The sequence below is a fragment of the Vanacampus margaritifer genome, chromosome 6 (genome assembly GCF_051991255.1).
Source record: "Vanacampus margaritifer isolate UIUO_Vmar chromosome 6, RoL_Vmar_1.0, whole genome shotgun sequence".
NCBI classification, from domain to species: Eukaryota; Metazoa; Chordata; class Actinopteri; order Syngnathiformes; family Syngnathidae; genus Vanacampus; species Vanacampus margaritifer.
The window spans coordinates 7,779,020-7,801,276 of NC_135437.1; the positions used below are offsets into that span (position 1 = coordinate 7,779,020).

Here is a 22,257-nt window from a genome sequence, read left to right on the forward strand (position 1 = left end):
CCGTCATAGCTAATGTCCAAGGCATGTAACCACATTCCTTAGTCAGCCAGCAAATATGCGGCCACCTCAGGGACCGAGTTGCAGAACTGGCCTCTATTGGGGAAGGTTAGAGGCTAACAGGTACGACATGACTGAACTAGTTAAGTGAAAGGGAAGCATTGCTTTTTATGGGTTGTATGGTTAAACTTTTTTTTTTTTTTTTACTTTACAAATACAACAGATTACATGGTTTTAAGAGGAGTTGAAAGCTTTTTTGGGGGGGAAGAATGTGTGCCGCCTTGCTGTCCCGTTCAATGTGGTTTTGTCTTTGAGGATGAAAATGGAGAGAGGAAAAAGTTAAATTAGGGCAGAAGATGGAAAAAGAATCCAAACAGACAAAAGAGATGAAGCCTGGAAGTGAAAACTCAACAAGCTTGTGGTGTGCAGTCATTCACCATGTGACAGGCTACTGACGCTTGGTACTTTACTATGGAATGACAAATATGTAGCCTGCAAGTTCAGCCATTGGGGGAGCAGAAAATGACATTGCATGACTGCTTGGGGAAAGTGGATGGAAAGCGATTGTTGCCTACTTTAAGTTGTCCATGGGGAAGTCGTCCCAAGAAATCTACAATATTTTCGATGCAACGCCGACTAGTCAAACATTTTACTCTGATTAACATTGCATTTGTGGCATATGACTTAATCAGCAAAATCCACCCATTTTTATCCATTCTAGGAGGCAGACAATTTAACTTTAACTTAAAATTACATCATAGTTGGTTAGGGTTCAGTTAACGTCCAATCACGGCTCACCTGTTTTCTGAAACTGAGCCATGATTGGTTGTTACTTGAGCCTTGAGCAACTGTGATGACATTTTCAGTCAACAGCAAGTGGCAAAATGGCTGCCCCCTGAGATGGATAAAATAAATTTTATCAAATCAAATTATGAACATGTTCAAAATTTCTCTGAAAAAAACCCCAGTTTGAGACAGGTTTAAAAAAACAAACAAAAAAACAAACAAACAAAAAAAACAACGATACTGGGCACCAATAATCAGTCTGGCCGATAATCTGTGTTTCTCTCTAGCCGATACCAGTGTCAGCCATCCTCTTGTGGCCTATTTATGATCAGGAAAAATATAGAAGAATAAACAAGTAATATTGATTTCATTAAATTTTAAAGGATATTTGTGCAGTTTGTCACTTCTTTTTTTTTACTCGTGACTGCCACCTCTGGCCCAAAGCGTAACTGCAGCATCTGTGTCAGGCTCGTTCATGGTGCGAGTACGTGCGACATGACTTCAAATAAGGTAAGAAAAGAAACTGTGGAGTGTGCGGGGTCTGCACACTCTACTATAAAGGGAAGATAAAAGCTAATAGGTGCAGTCAGAGTAAAACAGTCAGGGATCTTCGTACTCATCTGGGTATTGGTGGAGCATGCATGAGGGAGAAAAACCTTTAATATTACCTTTTTAAAGGGCACCTTTAGGGAAAAATGCTATATTTGGATATATAGGTCTTTTGTTTTTGTTTTTTGAATGGTATACTGGTATATCAAAAGTACTATTGATATTTGTACTTGGTGCAGTATCGGGGACTACTACTCATACTGGTATCGGTCTGAAAAAAAGTGGTATCGAATATCCCTAAATATAAGACAACACAATCAATTGCACATTAATAAGCGCACAGATGTTATAGTGAAACAAAATTAGAATCAAACGTATCTTTGTGAGAAGAGTCACTCTAGTGCCACTGAAGAACACTATACAGTATATAACAAAATATATACGAAAGGTAACTGATAAAAAATAAAATAGACAAAAGTGTAGTGCAGTACTTAGGACACCTACTTGGTTGGCACAGCAACAACAATAACACTAGCCTTGAGCTCCAAATATGACGTGACCCTGTCGCTTCCTAATTCTCCCTCCAGAGTAACATGGTTGAGAATAGTAGATGTGCTAATTGGAGGATTACTGCGAGAGATACAGTATAGCAAATGGCAGCCAGGTTGTTTTATGGACCGCACGTGTGTCCCCTGCTGCGACGGATATAGCTGGTCCTGTCATTCTGGGCACCCCCTCCTCTGATGCCTCCAAGAGCACAACACATAAACACAGTGATACCAGACTATTTACTTAATCCTTTTCAATTTGATGTACAAGAATTATGAATGCAAATATAATGTACAACATTTGTGATTCAGGCATGGACGCGATAAATCAAATCAGACTAAACTTCACCTATTATTCACATAGATAATTTGTTATATTAGTAATAAAAAGAGACAGGTTCAAATTTCATGGCATGTCTTTTTTTTTTTTTTTTTTACTTTGGGGGGCTGCATGTTGACACTTAAAATATATATTAGGGGAGTGCATGTCCTCTTTTTCCTCTCTGCTAAAACAGGCAGCGACAGGAGTGTAACACAACACCATAGATCATCTATCAGAATTGCATAGGAAGGGACGATGTCATTTTCCGGATTGGGGAGGTTAGGGTGATGAGGACAAGCTAATTGAGTTTGTTAGTATATGTGTGTGTGTTCAACTGTGAAGGACAAAAGGATTAGCCACTGTCCAACAATCTCGCATTAGTGCATCTTTGCACAAGTGTATGTGCATGAAATTTACGTGTTTGAATGTGTATGCGTGTGTGTGTGTGAGTGTGTGTGTGTTGATGGTACTGGTTGTCAGGGGATCAGTAACAAGACTGCTCTTACGGTGATGTCATGCCTACAGGAGGTCACAGCTGCCATGCCAAGGGGCTGAGGTAGTTGCCGGGGCAGAGATGGAGAAATTGAATTGGGGGGCAGTTGGGTGAGGGGGTGATAGCTGATCTGGTCATCTCACTTGGGACATTGGTGATGCGCTACGTTATCATATAGGTATGTGTGGAAGAGATCATCGTCCAAGAACATATCGTCGATTCTGGGTCATTTAATGAGGCGAACATGCAAACTCTGAAAAAAAAAATCTTTAAAGGATGAGGATGTAAAGACGAGGCAGCAGGCAGGCGGTTTGTTGGATGAGATTAGAAGAGGCGCCGATGAATGACACGGTCGACTCATTTGCATGTGTGCAGTCAGTCGTGCAGCGGGGGCCCCCGCATTGCTAGCTACTTAACCCCCTGGAGGAGCTCAGAATCCAGAGTTACTGGTGCAGTGTCACTGCAAAGAAATCACTTGAGTCAATCTGTTCAGACATGGACGCGATCGGGAGGGTACGCCAGGAACAGATGGGCCTCATAAACCATAAATTGCACATCATTGAAAATCCCAGTTGGAGCTATTAAGGAGTGTGCGCACGTGCTCGTGTGTGGGTGTGTGTAAGAATAGAATGAAGTGTGAGACTATACTATACTATACTAATACTGGCCACCACAGTATGAGCAAGGTAGTGAGTGAGTGACAGTATGTTAATGACAGCATTTAGTCAACCTTGAACATCAATAATGGCATATTTAGTGAAATGAGCGCCCTGAGTTGTATTTTAGCTGTGTGCAAAGGTAAACAGAAAACAAGTTCCTATTTTATTGTGCTTCCTGGTACATTTTATCTTTACAAGGCAACTGTCTACAGTACACAGAGCATAAATCAGATAAAACATTGTTGGTTCCTGTTCATTCTGAATCCCCATAAAATAAGCTCTCTTACTGTATGCGTAATATGTAGATCAAATGCACACGTGGTCGCAGTGTACAGTAATCTTGCAAATCCCACCCCCACCTTGTTTTGTTTTATTTTTTTCAAGGGGGGGGGGGGTATTTTTCAGTATTATTTTTTTTTAATGTTTTATTACAGATTTTTGTTCTGAAAAACAGAAAAACAATTCTCAAAAATCTTATTTTTCAGAATTGTTTTTCTGATTTTCAAACTAAAAATGTTTCCTGTTTTTTTGGAATAATAATTGTTTCTCTCTTTTGGAATTCCCACATTTTATTTAATTTTTTTTCTGTTTTATGGATTTTTTTTTCTGTTTTGTGAATATGTTGGGGGGGGGGGGGTTGTCAGTGGGGGATATGGGGGAAAAATCCCCAAAATGGGGGGGAAAAGTCTTTAAAACAGAAACAAAAATGCAAAAAAATAAAGCTCCCCAAAAATGTGCCAGAAAAACAGGGCTTGGAATGCAACAATACACTTTTGTACCGGAGAACATACTCTAATCCATCCATTTTCTGTTTGCACTTGTCAATTTAAGGGTCACGGGTAAGCTAGAGCCTATCAAAGCTGACTAGGTGGCATATACCCTGGATTGGTCGCCAGTCAAACAAACAAAAATACACATTCACGCTCACAACCCCGTGCAAGCTCAGGGGGAAAACATGCAAAACTGCCAAATTGTTGATGTAATATTTGCGTAATCCTACTAATGGCAAATAAATCTTAACCTTGAGCTTTTCAAGCTTGGTCTAGGTAATAAAATAAATGGTCACTGATCAATATAGCAACAGACATTAAAAACGTTACTCAACCTTTAATCACTGAGCAGTTTCCTCTCATACACAGTCAAGCTGCAGAAATGAGGCGCTGCACCCTGGAGACTATCAGTGCATGGTGACAGCGGCTATCACAACGCCCACAGCGAGGGTTGGCTTTCCTGCTCCAACAGGCCCCACAGATGTGTGTATGTGTGTGTGTGTGTGTGCCAGATCCAGGGTCCAGTAGTGACATCACTCTACCAGCTACAAAAGAACAATAGAGGAAGTATGACGCCACGCAGTGAGAGGAACTGGACAAGCTGTCTCCTTTAGAGCAAAGCCGACGCCCTCATGATGGTACAGCATGCAGATGGTTAAAACATAGACAAGTATAACATTTGTAGTGTAAAAAAAAGAAGCTCAAACTTGTATTTCAGCACATGCATGCTGAGTGCTTGACAGCTTCTATCAACCCAAGGTGTACTGATGTCATGTTATCATTTAAGTTTATCAGGAAACACAACGGAAGAGGAAGTGGCTGTTTGAGGCTTTCGTTAACGTGTGTTTCTGTTTGTGTACGCATGCCTCTGACTATTTATGCATGTGAGGACAAGGGACCATCATGAGGAAAATAAATGATCACAAACTACCACATTACTTATTCCGGGGGCCTTGGGTTTGCTGGGAACTCCGAAATTAGCTTGTTGTCATAGTGATGGAAAAAAAATCTCCCACTTCTACCAGGAAGCTACGGCTCCAGCGGTTGGTTCCAAAAATGTGTGGTCATGGCGTATTAGGAGCTGTCTTCACAAATCTTTGTCCCTCACATAGACAAGTCTCTGCTGGGGGGGATAAAAAATTGACAAAAGAGGTAAGCAAGGAAGCGTTGCTGTGGAATTCCTGAGATAAATTGCATCAAAGAAAGCCCAGTGATAAACAGGAATCGACCATTGTTTCATGGAGTGACGCCATAGCAGGAACGGTAGTTGGCAGTCCGAGCATGAATGGAATGTGCTGGATGCACGCAAGTGGTGGGTATAAACTCGCGAGCCTAATTGAGAGTGACTACTTTCCTTAATCGTGCTTCTGGTAAAAAATGATCACGAGTGGACAAGAGCCTTCAGGCTAACAGTGACAAAACTACTGGTGCTACTGAGCTAGCAAGCACTTGGCCCACATTCACTTGTGAGGCTCAAGTTAAAGGCGCTGATGGGGGCAAAACGTGGAGGTGCTGATCTAAGGTTAGCATGCTGCTCTACTTGTGCTTCTGTTGACCTGATGTGTTGAAAGTGCCAAGGTAACCGTTTAAACAAACTATTTTTATTTGACGCTACATGAATGCATGACACGGGTGGGTTGGGATGTTTAAAGGGCGCTCAGATAGATTTCAAATGCAGCTCAAGCCACAAGGCATGCACTATGAATGGATTGTATACACAAAGCAGAAATGGTTGAAATATTTAGGGCACGCTGGTACAAGCATCCAGAGTCAGGACTTCCACACAAACTTTTATTTTTTAATAAAACGTGAACACCAAAAGCCAAATGCTTAATGTTTAAAAATTGTTTTAAATGCTTTGACCAAGGACTTCGCATTATCATCACTGCTGCAACTTACAAATGACTTTTACTATTTTTGTGCAGAAAGTACGAATAGACCATTGAATTGTATTTTATTTATTTATTTATTTTTTTTACAGATATTCATATAATATGATTCTGTCAATATCTCTTATTGAAAAAGTGACCGGTATTCTGTTTTTCTGAATAAATCCATTTAATTAATTTGGGTTGCCATGTCTATTTTACATCTATATTATTAAATCCAATTCAATCAAATTTTAAACTGTTATTCAAGTTACAGAGAAAATATAGACATTTTCCTGATACTTCCTACAGATGCAATGTTTACCTATTTCCAAGATTTTTTTTTTGACTTCACTTTGTAAGATTGTTCAAATGTCCAACTAGATCACAGTCACATCTTATAAATTGAATAAATCTATGAAAAACAATTAGCAATTTTCACAACTTTACAAATGATCCTATCAATATGGATAAAGTAGGATTCATTTCAATTCACAATCTTGAGTTAACTACACTGTTAAAACGTCAGCGGCAGTCCTTAGGTACGTTTTACTTTTACGTCCAGTTAACAGACAGTTAAAGTAACTGAGTTTTGAAAAACACACAAACACACAAACACACTTTGACATTCCGACAGATGGCCTTTTATGCTTGGATCTTAAAGACTCATTTGAGATCATTCACAATTCAATTCATATATGCAGGCAATCTACCAAGTTTTGCAAAATGAACCATTTCTCAAACGGTGAATTCCTGCAATCAGAACGCACCTTTTCTGGATAAAAATGACTAAACATTCACATTGCAACATTGTTTGACGATGGTGAGATGATGAGTTCACCCTTTTTAAAATGCTTCAAAGTTCATCTCATGAGTTTGTGTGTTAATTGTCATCAATTCTAATCTTTATCCGAAAAGTTCATTCGCTATTGCAAGCTACAGTATAAGCCAATGATTTTGTGTATAGTAGGGTGAGCGCAAGTGTGTGTTTGTGTGTGTGCGCGTCTGGCCTTTGAGCCGGCAAGGGACTTGTGAGTGATGAAGAAGAAGAGCGGGATCACGTCATGCTGGAAACATTTGGCAGAGGCTCACATTAAAACACATACAGATGAAAAAAGACACACACACACACACACACTGGCCTGTTTTCGTCCTCCCTTTTTTTCAAGGCAAAGAAGGGAAAATGACATCAAGCACATCATGTGAGTCCAATGAGACAGTCGGGGGGGTTGGGGTTATTGGCAGAGGAACATGGTTACATAAACCAAACTCTGAAAGGCCTCCTTCTGAGGTATGTTACCATAATGTATGCCTTACCATATGCACATGAATTTGCCTGCTTTAAGGACAACTATGTGCACGGTATGCATCTGCACAATACCTGATTAAGGCACGAGCCTGAAGGAGGAGTTTAAAGAGACTGCACAGAACATGATGTCAATGTGCAGCTCTGAGCCTTCTTAAACACTTTTTCGGTTGGCGAAGGTGATGTCATAGATATTTCCGTAGGCCATTTACGTTGACCTTTGCGCTCTCCTGCTGCTCACTGGGGTGGGGTGAATGTGTGTTTGTGTATCTACAGGCCAAGGCGAGAGCATCGAGGCCACTGGCGCCAGATGTGATGACCGCAGGAGTCTGGGCCTAAAAATAGAGCTCTGTTCTCAGCACCGTGAAACAGAAGCGCGGAGAAAGGCGAGGTGGAGGAGGGGAGGAATAGGGGGGGGGGTATAATGGGGGAGGAGGGGCATGGGGGGAAGGAGGAAGGCCCGGGTCATTGAGAATAAGGTCAGATATCTCTGGGGAAGGTGAGCTCACCTCTTAAAGGCTCTTTCTCAATGAAATCATTGATCTACAGCAGTTCCACATGACGTAATGGAGCGAGGTCAGATGGGAGTGTGCCAAAGGGGGAGAGGAAGGGGTAAGGAGGTGCAGAAAGGGGAGGTTAGGAGGTTAAGATGGCGTAGTCACAACCGAACGGGAGAGAGAATGATGGATGGGACTCAAGAATGCGAAATGTTGTGCTCATTTACAATTGTCACTTGATGATTTCAATGCTTAATTAGCGTACACTAAATCAATTCATGTTGCCGCTTGGACCTAAAGGGACACTGTTGGGATTAAGTCCGGGTGGTCTCACACCAAAAAAAGCATTATGTGAAAATATTTTAACCACACCACTGACGTGATGACTGTTGCACAACCACCATCCCTCTTTAATTAAATCAAATGAGTCCTCAGTGAAACTATATATTGCAGTTCCTTCAGAAATTGCATGTGAATGCTAACATGCTACCATCAAGCTGAAATGCTAACCAAAGAAACCAACTAAGGACTAAAGTGAAGTATCTTAAGTCCATGTTAAATTGCACAGTTCAGAGTTCTGTCAAAATACGGACGGAACATGCCTCTGAAGTTGGACAATTTATTTATTTATTTTTGCAACATTAATTCAAACAAAAGGACCAGATCATAGGGCTGCTCGATTATGAAGTAAATATTAATCACAAATAATTTGATAATAACTGAAATCATGATTAGGACAACTATTTGTTTTTTTGGTACGAAACAAGAAAACGTTTAAACATAAAAAATATTGTGACAAATACATTTCTTTGAAACACTATAATTATGCAAGTTCTTTTTGGACCAAGCAAGATTTATTAAATTAGTCATTTTAAAATAAAAAAGGTGCAAATATATAAATTTAAACAACTCAAAATTAGAAGTAATGATCTTTTATTTTTGTTTACGGTTATGCCCTTTTTGTAATTGTGGAGTGTAACAATTGAAATTGTAATTGAATTTTGATTCATTGCAGAGCCCTGCCAGATCAACAAGAGGAGTTAAGAGAGAAGAAAACGAAAATCACCATTTGGCAAATCTATACAGAACCGAAGGTGAGTGAGGTAAGCAGACTCAACTCAAACTGTGAAGACTCCAGCTTCATGTCACTTTCAATATTAATATTAACAGTACTCAACTTAATTAACACTTCTATGATTTCTATGACTAAGGCCCCGTCCAGACAGAACCAAAGCCGGCTTCGTTCCTCAAACAAATCTCGTACACACAGAAGCATTTCAAGACTTGCGTGTGTCCAAAAGAAGACGCTGAGGACGTTTAACGGCTGTAATGTATATGCCAAGTCTGGAGTGGCGCTGTAGTGCAGCCACAGGGAGTTAACGGAAAGCGTAGAAGAAGAATCAGCAAAGAAGACAGACACTTTTTAAAAAAAACGTTAGATTTTAGATTGCAATCTACAGAACAAACATGGCTTTGCGTGTGTCAAAACAACATGAAAAAGACGAACACAGGAGAAGTGACAATGGCGGGTGATTCAAGTACAACACCGCTTGTTGAACGTGGGAATTAAGAAGCAAAATATTTTGCTGCAAAAGCATAAGCAAGCTAAGGAGGCTGCGCAAAACGACTACGACACGGCTATCCGCCATTGTTGTTGACGGACTGACGGTTCGCGCGCAGTCACGCGAGAATTGGCGCATACGTCATCAATCTGCGACAATGCGTCGTCATCGAGCTGCGACCATTACGTCGTCACTGGAGAAGCCCGGTATCAAAAGTGATCTAACCCGCGCCATCGTGTGGACGAACGGCCTGAACGGTAAGAAACTTGTGAGGATACATTAAAACTGGCTTTCGTGTGGACGGAGCCTAAATTAAAATGGTCTGTATAGTTCAGGGATAGGCAAGTCCAGTCCTAGAGAGTCGCAGTCCTGCATGCTTTCGGTGTCTCCTGCCTCCATCCCAGGTGTTTCAAATCATCAGCTCATAATTACGTTCTACAGGAGCCTTTCAGCTGTGTTCGAGGAGGGAGACATCAAAAACATGCAGGACTACGGCTCTTTAGGACCGAACTTGCCTACCCCTGGTATAGTTCAATAATTTATAATGGCAATTTAGAACGACTCTGGAGTTGATGATTATTTACAGAACTGGCTAATGCAAGACAGCAAATCATCAAGAAGATCAAGATAACATGCGTTTAAGCCTACTAGGGAGTGGACAAAGTTTTCGGGTGCAGAATAGCATTCATTTGAGTGTCTGACTCTCAGTATTCACACATGGTGCCCTTTCCAGGTTTGTGCGTGACCGTGTACTGTTGTTGCGCATAAATCAAAACCAACACTGTGATTATTCCGACAGATATTGCAAAATGACTTCAGCGGCAGTGGTGATTTTTTCGCTTCTCTGAAATCGTATAAAATGATGATGTGATGTTTGCCGGGGTCTGTAGCAAGCAAACAAACACGTCTGCGTACATCTGGGTAATCTGACACTTATCCAAGCTAGCAGAGAGCTTCATTTCAAATGTTATATGGCGTGCTGCTCAGGTGGAGACAAAACTATAACGACTGAGCACTGAGGATGCTTTTAAGGACGATATGAGCGGCATGAGAGTTCGAAGACCACACACACTCTCCCCATGTGCACATGAACGCACACATACTGGATAAAATCAGGACTATTACCTCATCTCCTAAATAGCTCCCTTTTTGTTGTCCTTTTTTCCCCTCCCTTCACACATGCTCTCTCAAACATTGCCTCATCCCCATGCACACACTACTTCATATGCACATATTCAATCCAACTTGCACGCAGACGCACAAGAACACACACTGACACAAGCCGACCTCCTTGTGTAGCTCATTGTAATGTCTCTGTGAAGGGCCGCATTGAGAGATTCAGCCTCCCACCATTACCTCACCTCTTTTACTTCTCTCTGATGCGCTCATGTACGCGCACACACATTCAGACAGGGGGCCACCGCCCCATTGTATAAGAAGAATGACACATAACTGAATTGACCTTTGTACCTTTGCTGTCACACCCAAACCTGATGTCATCATGCTTGCCGTGGGCTAGACAGCAGCTCCTGTATGAGCGAGGAAAAAAAAGAAGGAAAACACAAGTGCAAGTAGGAGAGAGAGAGAGAGAGAGAGAGAGAGAGAGAGAGAGAGCTTTCATCTGCTAATACCCCTCCATCAGTATGTCATCACTAGCTTTTCTAACGTTTGTACTTGCTTGCTTGCTCGTTTGACTCGTTCAGGTGACAGCGTGGGAACCGACATTCTTGCCCGTAAAGCGTCTCAACTCTCGTGACATATTAATCAGTTGATAGACAGAAGATGGCCGAGCCATCAAAGACAAACTTTAAAGACGTACTACTATTCAAAGCAAACTATTTTAGTATTTCGTCTCCACATTGCTGGAATTTTTTCCAGCTGTGAGCATCTGGGTCAACGCTATGCATCAACATGGATGACAAACAATGAATCATCACAGTTGCTATTGGCGACATTTCTGTCAAATAACGTCACCACCCTTGAAGTGGCGTGTGAAATCTTTTTCTTGTCCTGCCCTTGTTCTCTCTTTGAACTAATAGCGTCCGCTTTAGTGATCCTGCGAAAAACACACGCAGATGGCCCCTGGGAAAGATTAAGGACAGTTGTGCACATCTGCAAACAACACAAAAACACGCAGTCTATCAGTACCTTTATTTCCGTTTTTTATGACCTCCACTCCGAAACCGCAAACTATTTATAATTAGGGACGTTCAATAGCACTTTTTAAAGAAAAACTAATCCTAGTAATCACAGATACTGATACTGATACCAAGTAGCCCACTATATGGCTAGAACAGTACTTTTGATTAGGGCTGTCGTCAAGTTCCCCTTTATCAAGTAAGTCCAAGTCAAGTTCGATTCCACAAGGTCCAAGTCCAAGTCCAGATGAGAACAAAGGGCAAACCTTGAGACAGAAAAATATTATATTTTCACACCCACAAAATTAGAGCAATTTGCTTCTTAACTCATTTGCTCCCAAAAACGTATAAACACGTTCTATTTTAAATATTGCCATGATCCCAAAAACTTTATACTTTAAAAAATTTTTAAAATGTTTTTTCTACGCTTGAGCATACATAGAAGGCTTTGGTGCAGCTTCTGACCTTAAAAGGTCACTTAAAGCAATGGTAATTCTTACAAAAACGTCCAACAGGTGGCAGTAGAGTATAAGAGCTCAACCAGGGCCATGTTGCGACAAGCCCTTTTCCCCAGTGTTCAACAGGTTTGTGAATAATGATGAAACTGAGCTATATTCTAATGCTAATTGCTGCAAAATGGAAACAGATAGAAATATTTTTTTTTCCTAAAGAAAGAAGAGAGTAAAAGACTCTTTTGGTAGGTTCCATGTTTTATAGCAATAGAACACAATATTTTGTGGGCCTTGCAAAATCAGTGCAAATTGGACAAAGTTCTTTGATAATCTGAAAATCTTTATTTCAAGTTTCTTTTGAGGGATGGCGTTAATTCTCAGGAATAAAAACATAATTGGTCTCGGTCGAGTCAATACAAATATTTTGCGAGTCAAATGCAAAGGAGTCCGAGTCAACCCCACCAGCCCAAAAAACAAAACAAAAACAAAAAAAACGTGTTGAGCAGTCCAGACTTGGGTACTACAGTTCTGCTTTTGATATAGAAAATTTCCCTCCAAAAAAAAAGACAAATAAAAAACCTATAAAACACAATTTAGCATTTTTCCTTAAAATTGCATGAAATTATTGGATATTTTCTATTCTTATACTTTCTATTTCTGGATCGGAAAATGGCGGTCGATAGTATTATCGCCCATCCCTATTTTTTATATTTTATTATTTATTTCCAAACTACTATATCATTTGTTTATCTATACATTCAGACATGAAGCCAAACATTTTATACATATACAATCAATTGCTTCCAGTAATCCATTTTATATAGCAATTGTCTTCTGTGAAGCTGGTACTGACATCGTCAAACATCACATCATCCATTTCCGAAGTGTCCCGGTGAAAGTGCACCAAGTTATCAAAACAATCCCACCTTTCTCTATAAAAAGCCACAGCCGAAATTCATTCTGTATCTTTGTGGTAAAGAAACGATGTTGTGACTTCAGCAAGTTCATCTGCGTCAGCACGTTTGAACCCTGCAGACCAACATTGGGACTGATGTGACGTGACACGACAACCCAGATACCACCTAGCCGCGCGCTGGTAGAAGCAATGCTGCATTTGGCTTGCCTGTATGAGGCAAGGTTGGTGGGAAACACGCAAACTTTAGACCCACGAGGGAGGCAGCTGGCTCTAAACAAGTCATGTTCTCTCACACACACACACACACACACACACACACACACACACACACACACACACACACACACACACACACACACACAAGTCTCTAAAAGGCAAGACATCAGCCTGAGCTCCAACTGAGTGAGATCACTTGTGGTAAAAATATTTTTCTCACAAACACTTTCTCACAGTCGGTGAAGCAATAATGCAAAAACACAGATGCTTACAACTTAGCATAAGTAAAACATACCATCCATACGCGCACATGCACGTAAACATTTTCCACCACCAAGTCCTCTTAGAATGTACAGTAAAAACTCTCTCTGGGTGTCAATGCCAAGACATTTCTTGATGACATCACGCATGTGTCTGAAGTGGTTTTGTGTCTTTATCGATCATTTAGGTGACCGACAGAAACCTAAGAGGGCTGACTGACTTGTTTAATTAATACTTATCCAGCCCATGACCATTGGTTGTGTAACATCTTATCCAGTGATTGATCAAACAGCAGAACCTCCAAAATCAAAAGCAGTTCAGTAAATAGATGTAGGATGATAGAGAAAAAGGATGAGAGCGTGGTAGTGACAGAAAAACGGATTACTGTACTTTTTATTTTAAGCTCCCTTGAAGAATGTGACAGAAGGCAGTCAAGCCAAATAAATCAAAGAAGACGACGGCTGTTTAACATCACAGAGTAGTTGGTTACTCTTTCTCCCAAATAGATAATTTTACTGTTGTGCTCAAATTAAATGTAGCCAATGTGTCTATAATTTAGTTTAAGGGTTTCGCCATTTTGTAAATCAGTTCAAGATTGTAAAATTTAATTTAAAAAAAAAATGTTAAACTTATTATCGAGCTGTAGGTTTTGTTCACTTAAGGTACAGCGTTTGTTTTGATTTGATTTATATATGAATTAATTTTGACTTAGTATGGTTTGTTATTGTAACAAATGACGTATTCTATATTTTGTTTAAAATAAAACTGTTTAATGTGGCAAAATGGTTAGTTACCAAAATATTTTGAAATAATATATTTTAAGACTTTCAGTATCGTGATATTGTGAAATTTTGCTTAAGATTATTATACCGTCAGAATCTGATATTGGCCCATGCCTAGCTGCAAATAATGACTTGGTCACTGATTTATTTATGCTTTTAAAGGGGAAGTCAACCCCCCCCCCCCCCAATTTTCTTTTTTAAATAATATGCTCTATGCAGCCTACTAGTCTAAATTTTTTTATTAATATTGTGTTTGTGGAATATGGATTAAGCAGCAAAATCCCCCCGGTTTTATCCATCTCAAGGGGCGGCTATTTTGTTACTGTCGACTGAAAATGACATCACAGTCACTCAGGGTTTGGGAACTGACCAATCACGGCTCGACTTGCTAACTCTAACATCACATAAATAAAATCCAAAAACAGTTTAACTGTGATGTCATCTTCAGTCGACAGCAAGTGGCAAAATGGCAGCCCCCCTGAGTTGATAAAAATGTATTCATATTCCACAAACACAATATTATTCAGAATGTCGTGTTTAAACCACTGAGGGTTTATATAACATATTGTTGAAAAAAAAAAAGTCAGTTGACTTCCTATTTAAGAAATGTCAGAAAACACTGCATTAGTACTCTAGCCTAAGAGTAAAAACAAACAAACAAAAAACTTGATTAATTTCAACATGATTTCATCCTTCTTTGTTTCAAACATCTACAGTACACACACACTAAAACGGGTTTATTTTTACCCGTGTCATAAGTGAAGCTATTTTTGGAAGAACAAAGAAGCACTGGATTAAAAAACAAAAAAAAACAGCATCCATTTCCTCCACTCATCTGTCACACAAAAGCACATCCTTCAGATATCCACGTGCTATCATACACAAATGTATGCATGCTACAATTCAGACAGGTACACACGTCAGCCACATGGCACACATACAATGCGTCGGGTATGCACAGTCGCTGGCTGTCAGCACCGCTAAGCCCCAGTCGTACTATAACATCCAAACAACAGATTTTTCTATTGGCTGGGTCCACCTGCGCAATATTCTCTGCCACTGTCGTCGTGGAAACAGCAGAAAATATGCCAGAGAAACAAAGGAGACTTATGAAACAGAGAATTGCTGACAAGCTCTTTTCCTCTTTCAATTAAAAGATGAGGAGAAAAAAGATGAGCGAAAAGCACACACAATTTCTTACATGTAATAAAATGCTTGGCTGTGCCCAACCTACCTTATTACATGTTGTTGACTAATTAAAGAGCGGTGGTGCTTTGAAACAATGCATGGCATCCATGAATGACTCATGAAAAAGTATCGAGGAAAAGAACAGAAGTGCCAAATGAATGTACAGAGAGGGAAAATTCACCCCGAGCGGCGCCTCTGCTGTCTCATTTGCATTCCTGACTGAGGCAAGATTATGTTTTTTTCCTCCTTGTGCTGACACATTTGAGGATGCACTCAAAGCTGCTAAATTAAGCCTTACTGTGCTTAGTGGACACCATGACAGGATAACTGTGATGCTTAAGGACACAAGTTAAACTTCAGCATTATTCCAAAGGATGCGAAGTACGAGAGGGACGCCGGAGAAGATTAAACATCAAAGAGTCATGAGAGAGTCGTTATGGCTAAGCGGTGCAGGTGCTGTGGCATGTGAAACAGTGACATCTATTGGCCAAACTGCTCACTGCAAGAAATGTGGTATATGAAAGTAGAGTAGGGAAGCGTTTGTGATGTAGAGGAAAATGTAGACTTATTTAGTAAAAAAATATATATTTTGAATCCATTTTACACAAACCACACACCAACATGCACTCCATACCAGTAAGCAGGGAGACTTTGTGGAAGGTGCCCTCCAACTTTCCGAAGAGAATGTGCACGAAGCCGTCTTTGGACAGATGAGCGGCTTCTTTGGAACTCTGGTCATAAAGCACCACTTCCTGCTTTCTGCCCAACTCCACCTGCACAAAAAAGCAAGGCAGATGCAAAACAGGGGATTCACCACAAAGACTGAAACAAGAGCATTCTTTGTTCCCATAAATTGTTCCTGAACATTTGGAACTCCGGCAGTAACAGCCTCACATGCAGTTACAAAATGCAATACTGTAAAATGTTTTAATAACAAGCGCAGAAAAGCAGCTGCAAGACTTGAATCAATCAGCCTGGCTCTGATATGTAGAACTAAAGGAAAGATAAATAACCAACAATGGCAATCAATAAGAGCTTCAGTGATTAGAATGTCTGCAACAAAACAAACAAACATTCGGCTGTAAATTAGAAATTCATAGCATGAATAATATATAAGAGTTGCATCTATGACTAGAAAATTTATGTAGCAATAATCCTGCGTTTGATGTAAAGCAAACTTGTAACAGTCAAATGTAAAAAGCCAGTTATGCTATGACAACACAGTGCAGCATTCATCATTGTGGTGCGGTTGATGTCAGCTTAAGTGAGGGATGGGTTTCAGTGTGCATGTGCGAGTGCGCTTCCATATGAAAGTGAGCATGCGCATCTGTTCCCACTGTGTTGTTCTTCCCCATGTTGTTAGGCAGGCTTTGGTCACATGACCAAGAGGCAGCACCTACTGCAGCTCAGAATCGCTGCATCACTGAACTACCACTGGATGGGAAGGAGGAGAGAGGAAGTGGGATGAAGAAGGCGGAGAGGGATGAGGTGGGTGGAAGCATCACAGTGAAATGGCAACAAAAAAATGTAAAGAAAAAAATGACAAAAAGGCAGACAAGAGAAGAATATGATTTATTAGTGTAGCGTAACATACAATCTATCATCCTCATCTAAATCAGGTTGAGGTAAAGTAGTGCGATTTCCACTCCCTTCATAGTCCATTCAAAAGGCATCCTGGTGCTGATGGCCCCATAGCACGCACAGCTGTACTGCACCATTCACTGCGAGTGTCCATGTGTCAGATGTGGGGGTTGGGTTGCCTGATTATGTTTCTGCTAACATAGCAGCTGTAGCAGAGTGCCCTGGCACTTGGCAGACAGCCATGCAGGTGATTTGGACTGGGCAAGGTCAGCGTGCGGTCGCGCAGAGGCTGCTCGGTTCAAATCAAAGCACAGCTCGGACACAGCGGCATTAATATCATTTGTTTCATTATGAAAAAAACACAAGTTTGAAGAACTCACACTTTTCACACGGTTTATGGTATTGCTAAGCAGAAGTAGATGACAAAAGATGTCACTGTACTCGGTAAACAACTGTATTAAATACTGCATGTACTGTATTCTTCATCAAGTCCTCATTAGCCAGAATTTTATTATTTTATTGTTTATTTATGCCTTAAAAAACATTTCTAGATTTTCATTTTTATGGCTATTTCTTTACACACATTCATTCATCTTTCTTTACGGAATAATAATCCTAATGGGATCAAGTCTAATTTAAGAGTTGGATCTCGATGCCTGAGGATTACAGTGATTACAGCAAATACACTATAAAGAAGAGTGCAGTGAATGGAAAAAGTTTTAGTTTCGGGACATTAAAAAAGAAAAGAAAAAACTAAACAGTGGGGTAAAAATAGATCAGGTGCTTAATTGAGTAAACTATTGAGTTTTGTTTTGTTTGTTGTTGTTTATGTTGTTGTTGTTGTTTTGTTTTGTTTTGGGGGGGGGGGGGGGTAATTATAATGAATATACTGCAGGGTGTACCTGCATGAAGTTTTCATCATGATACTGATTTTTAAAAATGGTTTACCTTGCATTCATTAGCTAATAAATTGACAGCACAAGTGACTAATGTAACTGACTGTTCAGGAAACATTCTTTACATTCTCAACCAATAACGCAATCTTGCGGGAGATGTGCGTTGAGTTCTAACAGTCTTTCAAACTTTCTAGCTCTCAAAGCGCTCAGTGTAAAAAAAGAAAAAGAAAAAAAACAACAGCTTAATTCACATAGCTATATACATGAGTTAAGTTAAGAGTGCAGTAAAGGTCAAGGATCTAGCAGTTTGGAACTGCAGGCTGTCAGACTGCAGCAGTAGAAGAGAGTCTCCATCCCTCTGCAGTGCTGGCCCAGGCGTTGTGACGCATGAACACTGCAGGTAAACAAGCAATGCTCGTGGTAGGAAGGGAGAATAAAGGCGGGGCCATGGAGACAGCGATATAGAGAGGATGGTAAAAAAAAAAAAGGGAAGTGAAGTGAAAGCCGAGAAGGGCATGAGGGGAAATATTGAAGTTGTAGGAGACTGAAAGCTGCACAGGCAAACTGTGATATTATAATCATGTTTTCTTGAAATGGATATGCAGTACCAAAACTGAAGTTGACAAATATTGCTTTGAAATACAATGTCAACATAAAAGGTATAAAACATTGCATTAACTGCAAGGTGACAAAACTCCAAACAAAATGTGACTTCTTTGTGATGACATGTCACATTGATGTCTGTTACACGGAAAAGCCTGAACGCTCAAATCTTTGCGATGACGCCTGTTTACATTTGCATTCTAATGTAGCTGTGGGAACATAACACAAGAGCACTGGGGTGCCGCTATAAGCATGTGAAACATCTCGACCTCAGCAAGACTCCTGACCAGAGATATGCGCATGTGTTTGTGTCTAGCAACATGATAGCTTCTCGTTTGTGCAATCCCAAAACACCAACCATGCAGGCAGCTAACATTATCTACAGTACATTGCATGCTAATACTAAGCCGCCTCCTCTGGCAGTTGATCAGTCATTTTAAGACTCCACCACACAGGGTGTGACGCAAATCTCTCACCGCTGTAATGACCCGGGGCCTGATGATGTCATTGACTGGCACTGACAGCTGCCACAAATTGCAATGATGAATGTGTCTCGGGGCTTCTGTACTTTTTTATATTCTTATGGAGTTGTGATGATAACCAGTCAAAATAATACACAGTATATGTTTTTTTTTTTAATTACTCAAAATAATTAACTCAACATTGTAGTAGCTCAATTGCTCAAAAACCCACAGCTCCTCTTTGAATGGGTTAGGAAAACAACCCAGCGCTTTTTTAAAATTTTTATTTATTTATTTTAATTTGTAATTGTAATTTCATCCATCCATCCATTTTCTTGACCGCTTTTCCTCACTAGGGTCGCGAGGGTGCTGGAGCCTATCCCAGCTGGCTTCGGGCAGTAGGCGGGGTACACCCTGAACTGTTTGCCAGCCAATTGCAGGGCACACAGAGACGAACAACCATACTCACAATCACACCTATGGACAATTTGGAGTGTTCAATTAACCTGCCATGCATGTCTTTGGAATGTGGGAGGAAACCGGAGTACCCGGTGAAACCCATGCAAGCACAGGGAGAACATGCAAACTCCACCCAGGAAGGCCGAAGCCCGGACTCGATCTCACGTCCTCTGCACTGGGAGGCGGACGTGCTAACCAGTCAGCCACTGTGCTGCCCCTGTAATTGTAATTTGTAATTTGTAATTTGTAATTTTTACATTTTTTATTATTAGTTTTTTTTTGGGGGGGGGGGGGGTACAAAAAAGAAAAAAGAAAAAGAAGAGTAAAACTAGCAAGACTTCAGGAGACCTTAGTCTACCAAGCATCACATTTACTACGATTTACAAACGGAAGCATGTTTGTTGTTTAAGAATGAGAAATTGTTAATGCTAAGCTTGTATGATTACATTTGCGTTATGATGTCATACCTCATCTTCACACTTGTTTGATAACCAGAAGTGTTGTAATGTTATTTAACATTCCTTAAAAAAAATAGTGACGAAAGTTTCCTAGACCTCAATCTCAGGCATGCACACGTCACAAACACGCATGCTGCAAATCCGGTTCAACCAGGACCTCCATCTTACGTCAAGACATATTTCTTTTCTATAAACCACCAACAAATACTTTTCTCATTTTGTTTCAAACTTGTGGTGAACTATATACTGCATATCTTTTATCAAACTGGCTCTTTAAACACTGACATCTGTTATGATCTCATGATCGTAACACGCCATTTCCGCGTCTCAAAAAACGTGTTTCTTTCAACAAGGCGTCAATTAAAACGTGACAGAAAATTCCAGGATTGCCACATTGTGTAATGTACGAAAGAATCAACATAGTGAATCATCAACTACATTTCTTTGAGCATATCTAGCTTGTATAACAAAAGGAACTGTTGTATCATGTTGATTTTGAAATACTTGACATTACTTACTGAAAAATCTCTGGTGCCCAGAACTGGAACATTATATAACATATAACATATAACAAATACAACGTCACCGCAGCCAAATTAACCTAACATGCATGTCTTTGGACTGTGAGACAGACATGCTCATCACTAGCACCATGCTGCTATACTAAAACAATTTTTTTTTTTTTTACATTTTCCTTATTTCTCTCTTTATAATAATACAATAATCAGGTAATTGCAACTTGCAAGTAGGCTGTCTATCCATTTAGGTAAACAAGTGAGTAAAATTTGCATCCATAATTATGTTAAGACTCTTTTATTAACGATGTCAGGTATCGTATCGGGCCGATACCAGCCCTGATTTCATGCTATCGGTACTCTTGCTCTTGAGGCTGTTTTACGATCAGGAACTACAAAATTGCTATTAATTTCATGCAAATTCAAAGGTAAGTCAACCACCCCTCCCAAATAAATAAATAAATATAAATCTAGACAATAATATGTTCTATGCAGCCCCATTAGTCTAAATACAGTATTTTGGTTAATATTGCGGAATATGAGTAAAGCAGTAAAATCCAGCATTTAAAAAAATAAATAAATCAATATCTGAAGGCGGGCATTTTGCCACTGGCTTTCGAGTGAAATTGACATCACAGTTGCTCAGGTCTCAAGTAACAACCAATCACAGCTGAACTTCAGAAAATAAGTGAACTGTGATTGGTCGCTGCCTGAGCCCTGAGCAACTGTGATGTCATCTTTAGTCAACACCAAATGGCAAAATGGCTGCTCCCTGCACTGTAAACCCGAACGTTCAAAATAATCAAGTCGATTAAGTACACAATACTCAAAGTTTTATAAAAACTACTACTAACTAAATACTGTCTGTATTTTGCTTCATAAATCATATTCCACAACTGTAATATTAATCAGAATGTCATGTTTCAACTAGTGAGGTCACATATAACAAATTATTGTCAAGAAATGTTTAACGTTGACTTCCCTTTTAAGAAAAATGTACATTGAGATTATTATGTCATTGTTTTATTGGGCAATTTTATGAATCAAAAGTACTAGTGGTATTGGTACTTGGTATCGGTGACTACTCAAAGAAGTGAGTATTGGTATCGGTCTGAAAAACAAAGTGGTATTGAGTATTCCTATTCTATATAACTTTGAAATATCCTGTATCAGCAAAATGGCTGGAGAACGGATCAGCTGCACTTCAGTCAAGAAACTAGCCACTTATATAGAATGAACTAGCGTGTCAGAGTGGGAAAGAGGAGCTGGCTTCCTGACTAAGCATGTGCCATCCCATGCCTCAAATTCTGTCATTTAGCCCCTCTGACCTACATTGACAGCTATCCTCCATAACGAGACTATGAGGGAATGTAAAGAAGAGAGAGAAAGAGGGCACGGTTTGATTTGCTGGAGTACCAATGGATGGATGTCCAATCAACTCAGTTAACTGAAGCAATGGGAGCTTTTATGAAAGCGGGTGAGTGCAGCGCCTGGGGGATGAAGGCTATTACAGCTCAATGGGATGTAAGGTGGGAGGCAGTCAGGGAGGTGGCAGAGGCTGCAGCCCGACCATGAATACCCTCAGTGCCGCTCTCCCGCTTCCTGGCTTCCTGCATTCACTTCCCTAACAAAGAACCACAATGGTGTCCTTTGCTGCCTTGGCTGGTTGACGCGGACCTTGGCGTTGCTCAGAGCCATGGGGGTGGGGGGTGGGGGGGGGGGGACAGGGTGTGTATGTGTGTGCGTGCATGCGCGTGTGTGTTGGGGATGAGCTGGAAGCCCGTATTAACATCGCACAGCCAGTCTGCACGTGCCGGGCCCGCGGTCTGCCAGTGGCCACACAAAAGGGATGATGTCATGCTTAGCCAATAACAAAAGAGTCTTGGTCTGTCAGGCCCTCCTCTCGCACCCGGCTAGTTCCAGCTTTATCCAGCCTCGCATTAATCGCAAGCCTTATCCTCTTTGCTGGGTGAG

The 22,257-nt window shown here is 40.4% G+C and overlaps 1 protein-coding gene across 2 annotated transcripts in view; it reads right to left on the bottom strand.

The window, feature by feature from the left end:
- dusp8a (dual specificity phosphatase 8a) overlaps positions 1-22,257 on the bottom strand; it is a 45,334-nt gene that overhangs the window by 13,209 nt on the left and 9,868 nt on the right. For both annotated transcript variants that reach the window (XM_077568266.1, XM_077568267.1), the window contains one exon: positions 15,945-16,083. In XM_077568266.1, coding sequence (XP_077424392.1) covers positions 15,945-16,083 — 139 coding nt within the window. The remainder of the gene's footprint in view (positions 1-15,944; positions 16,084-22,257) is intronic.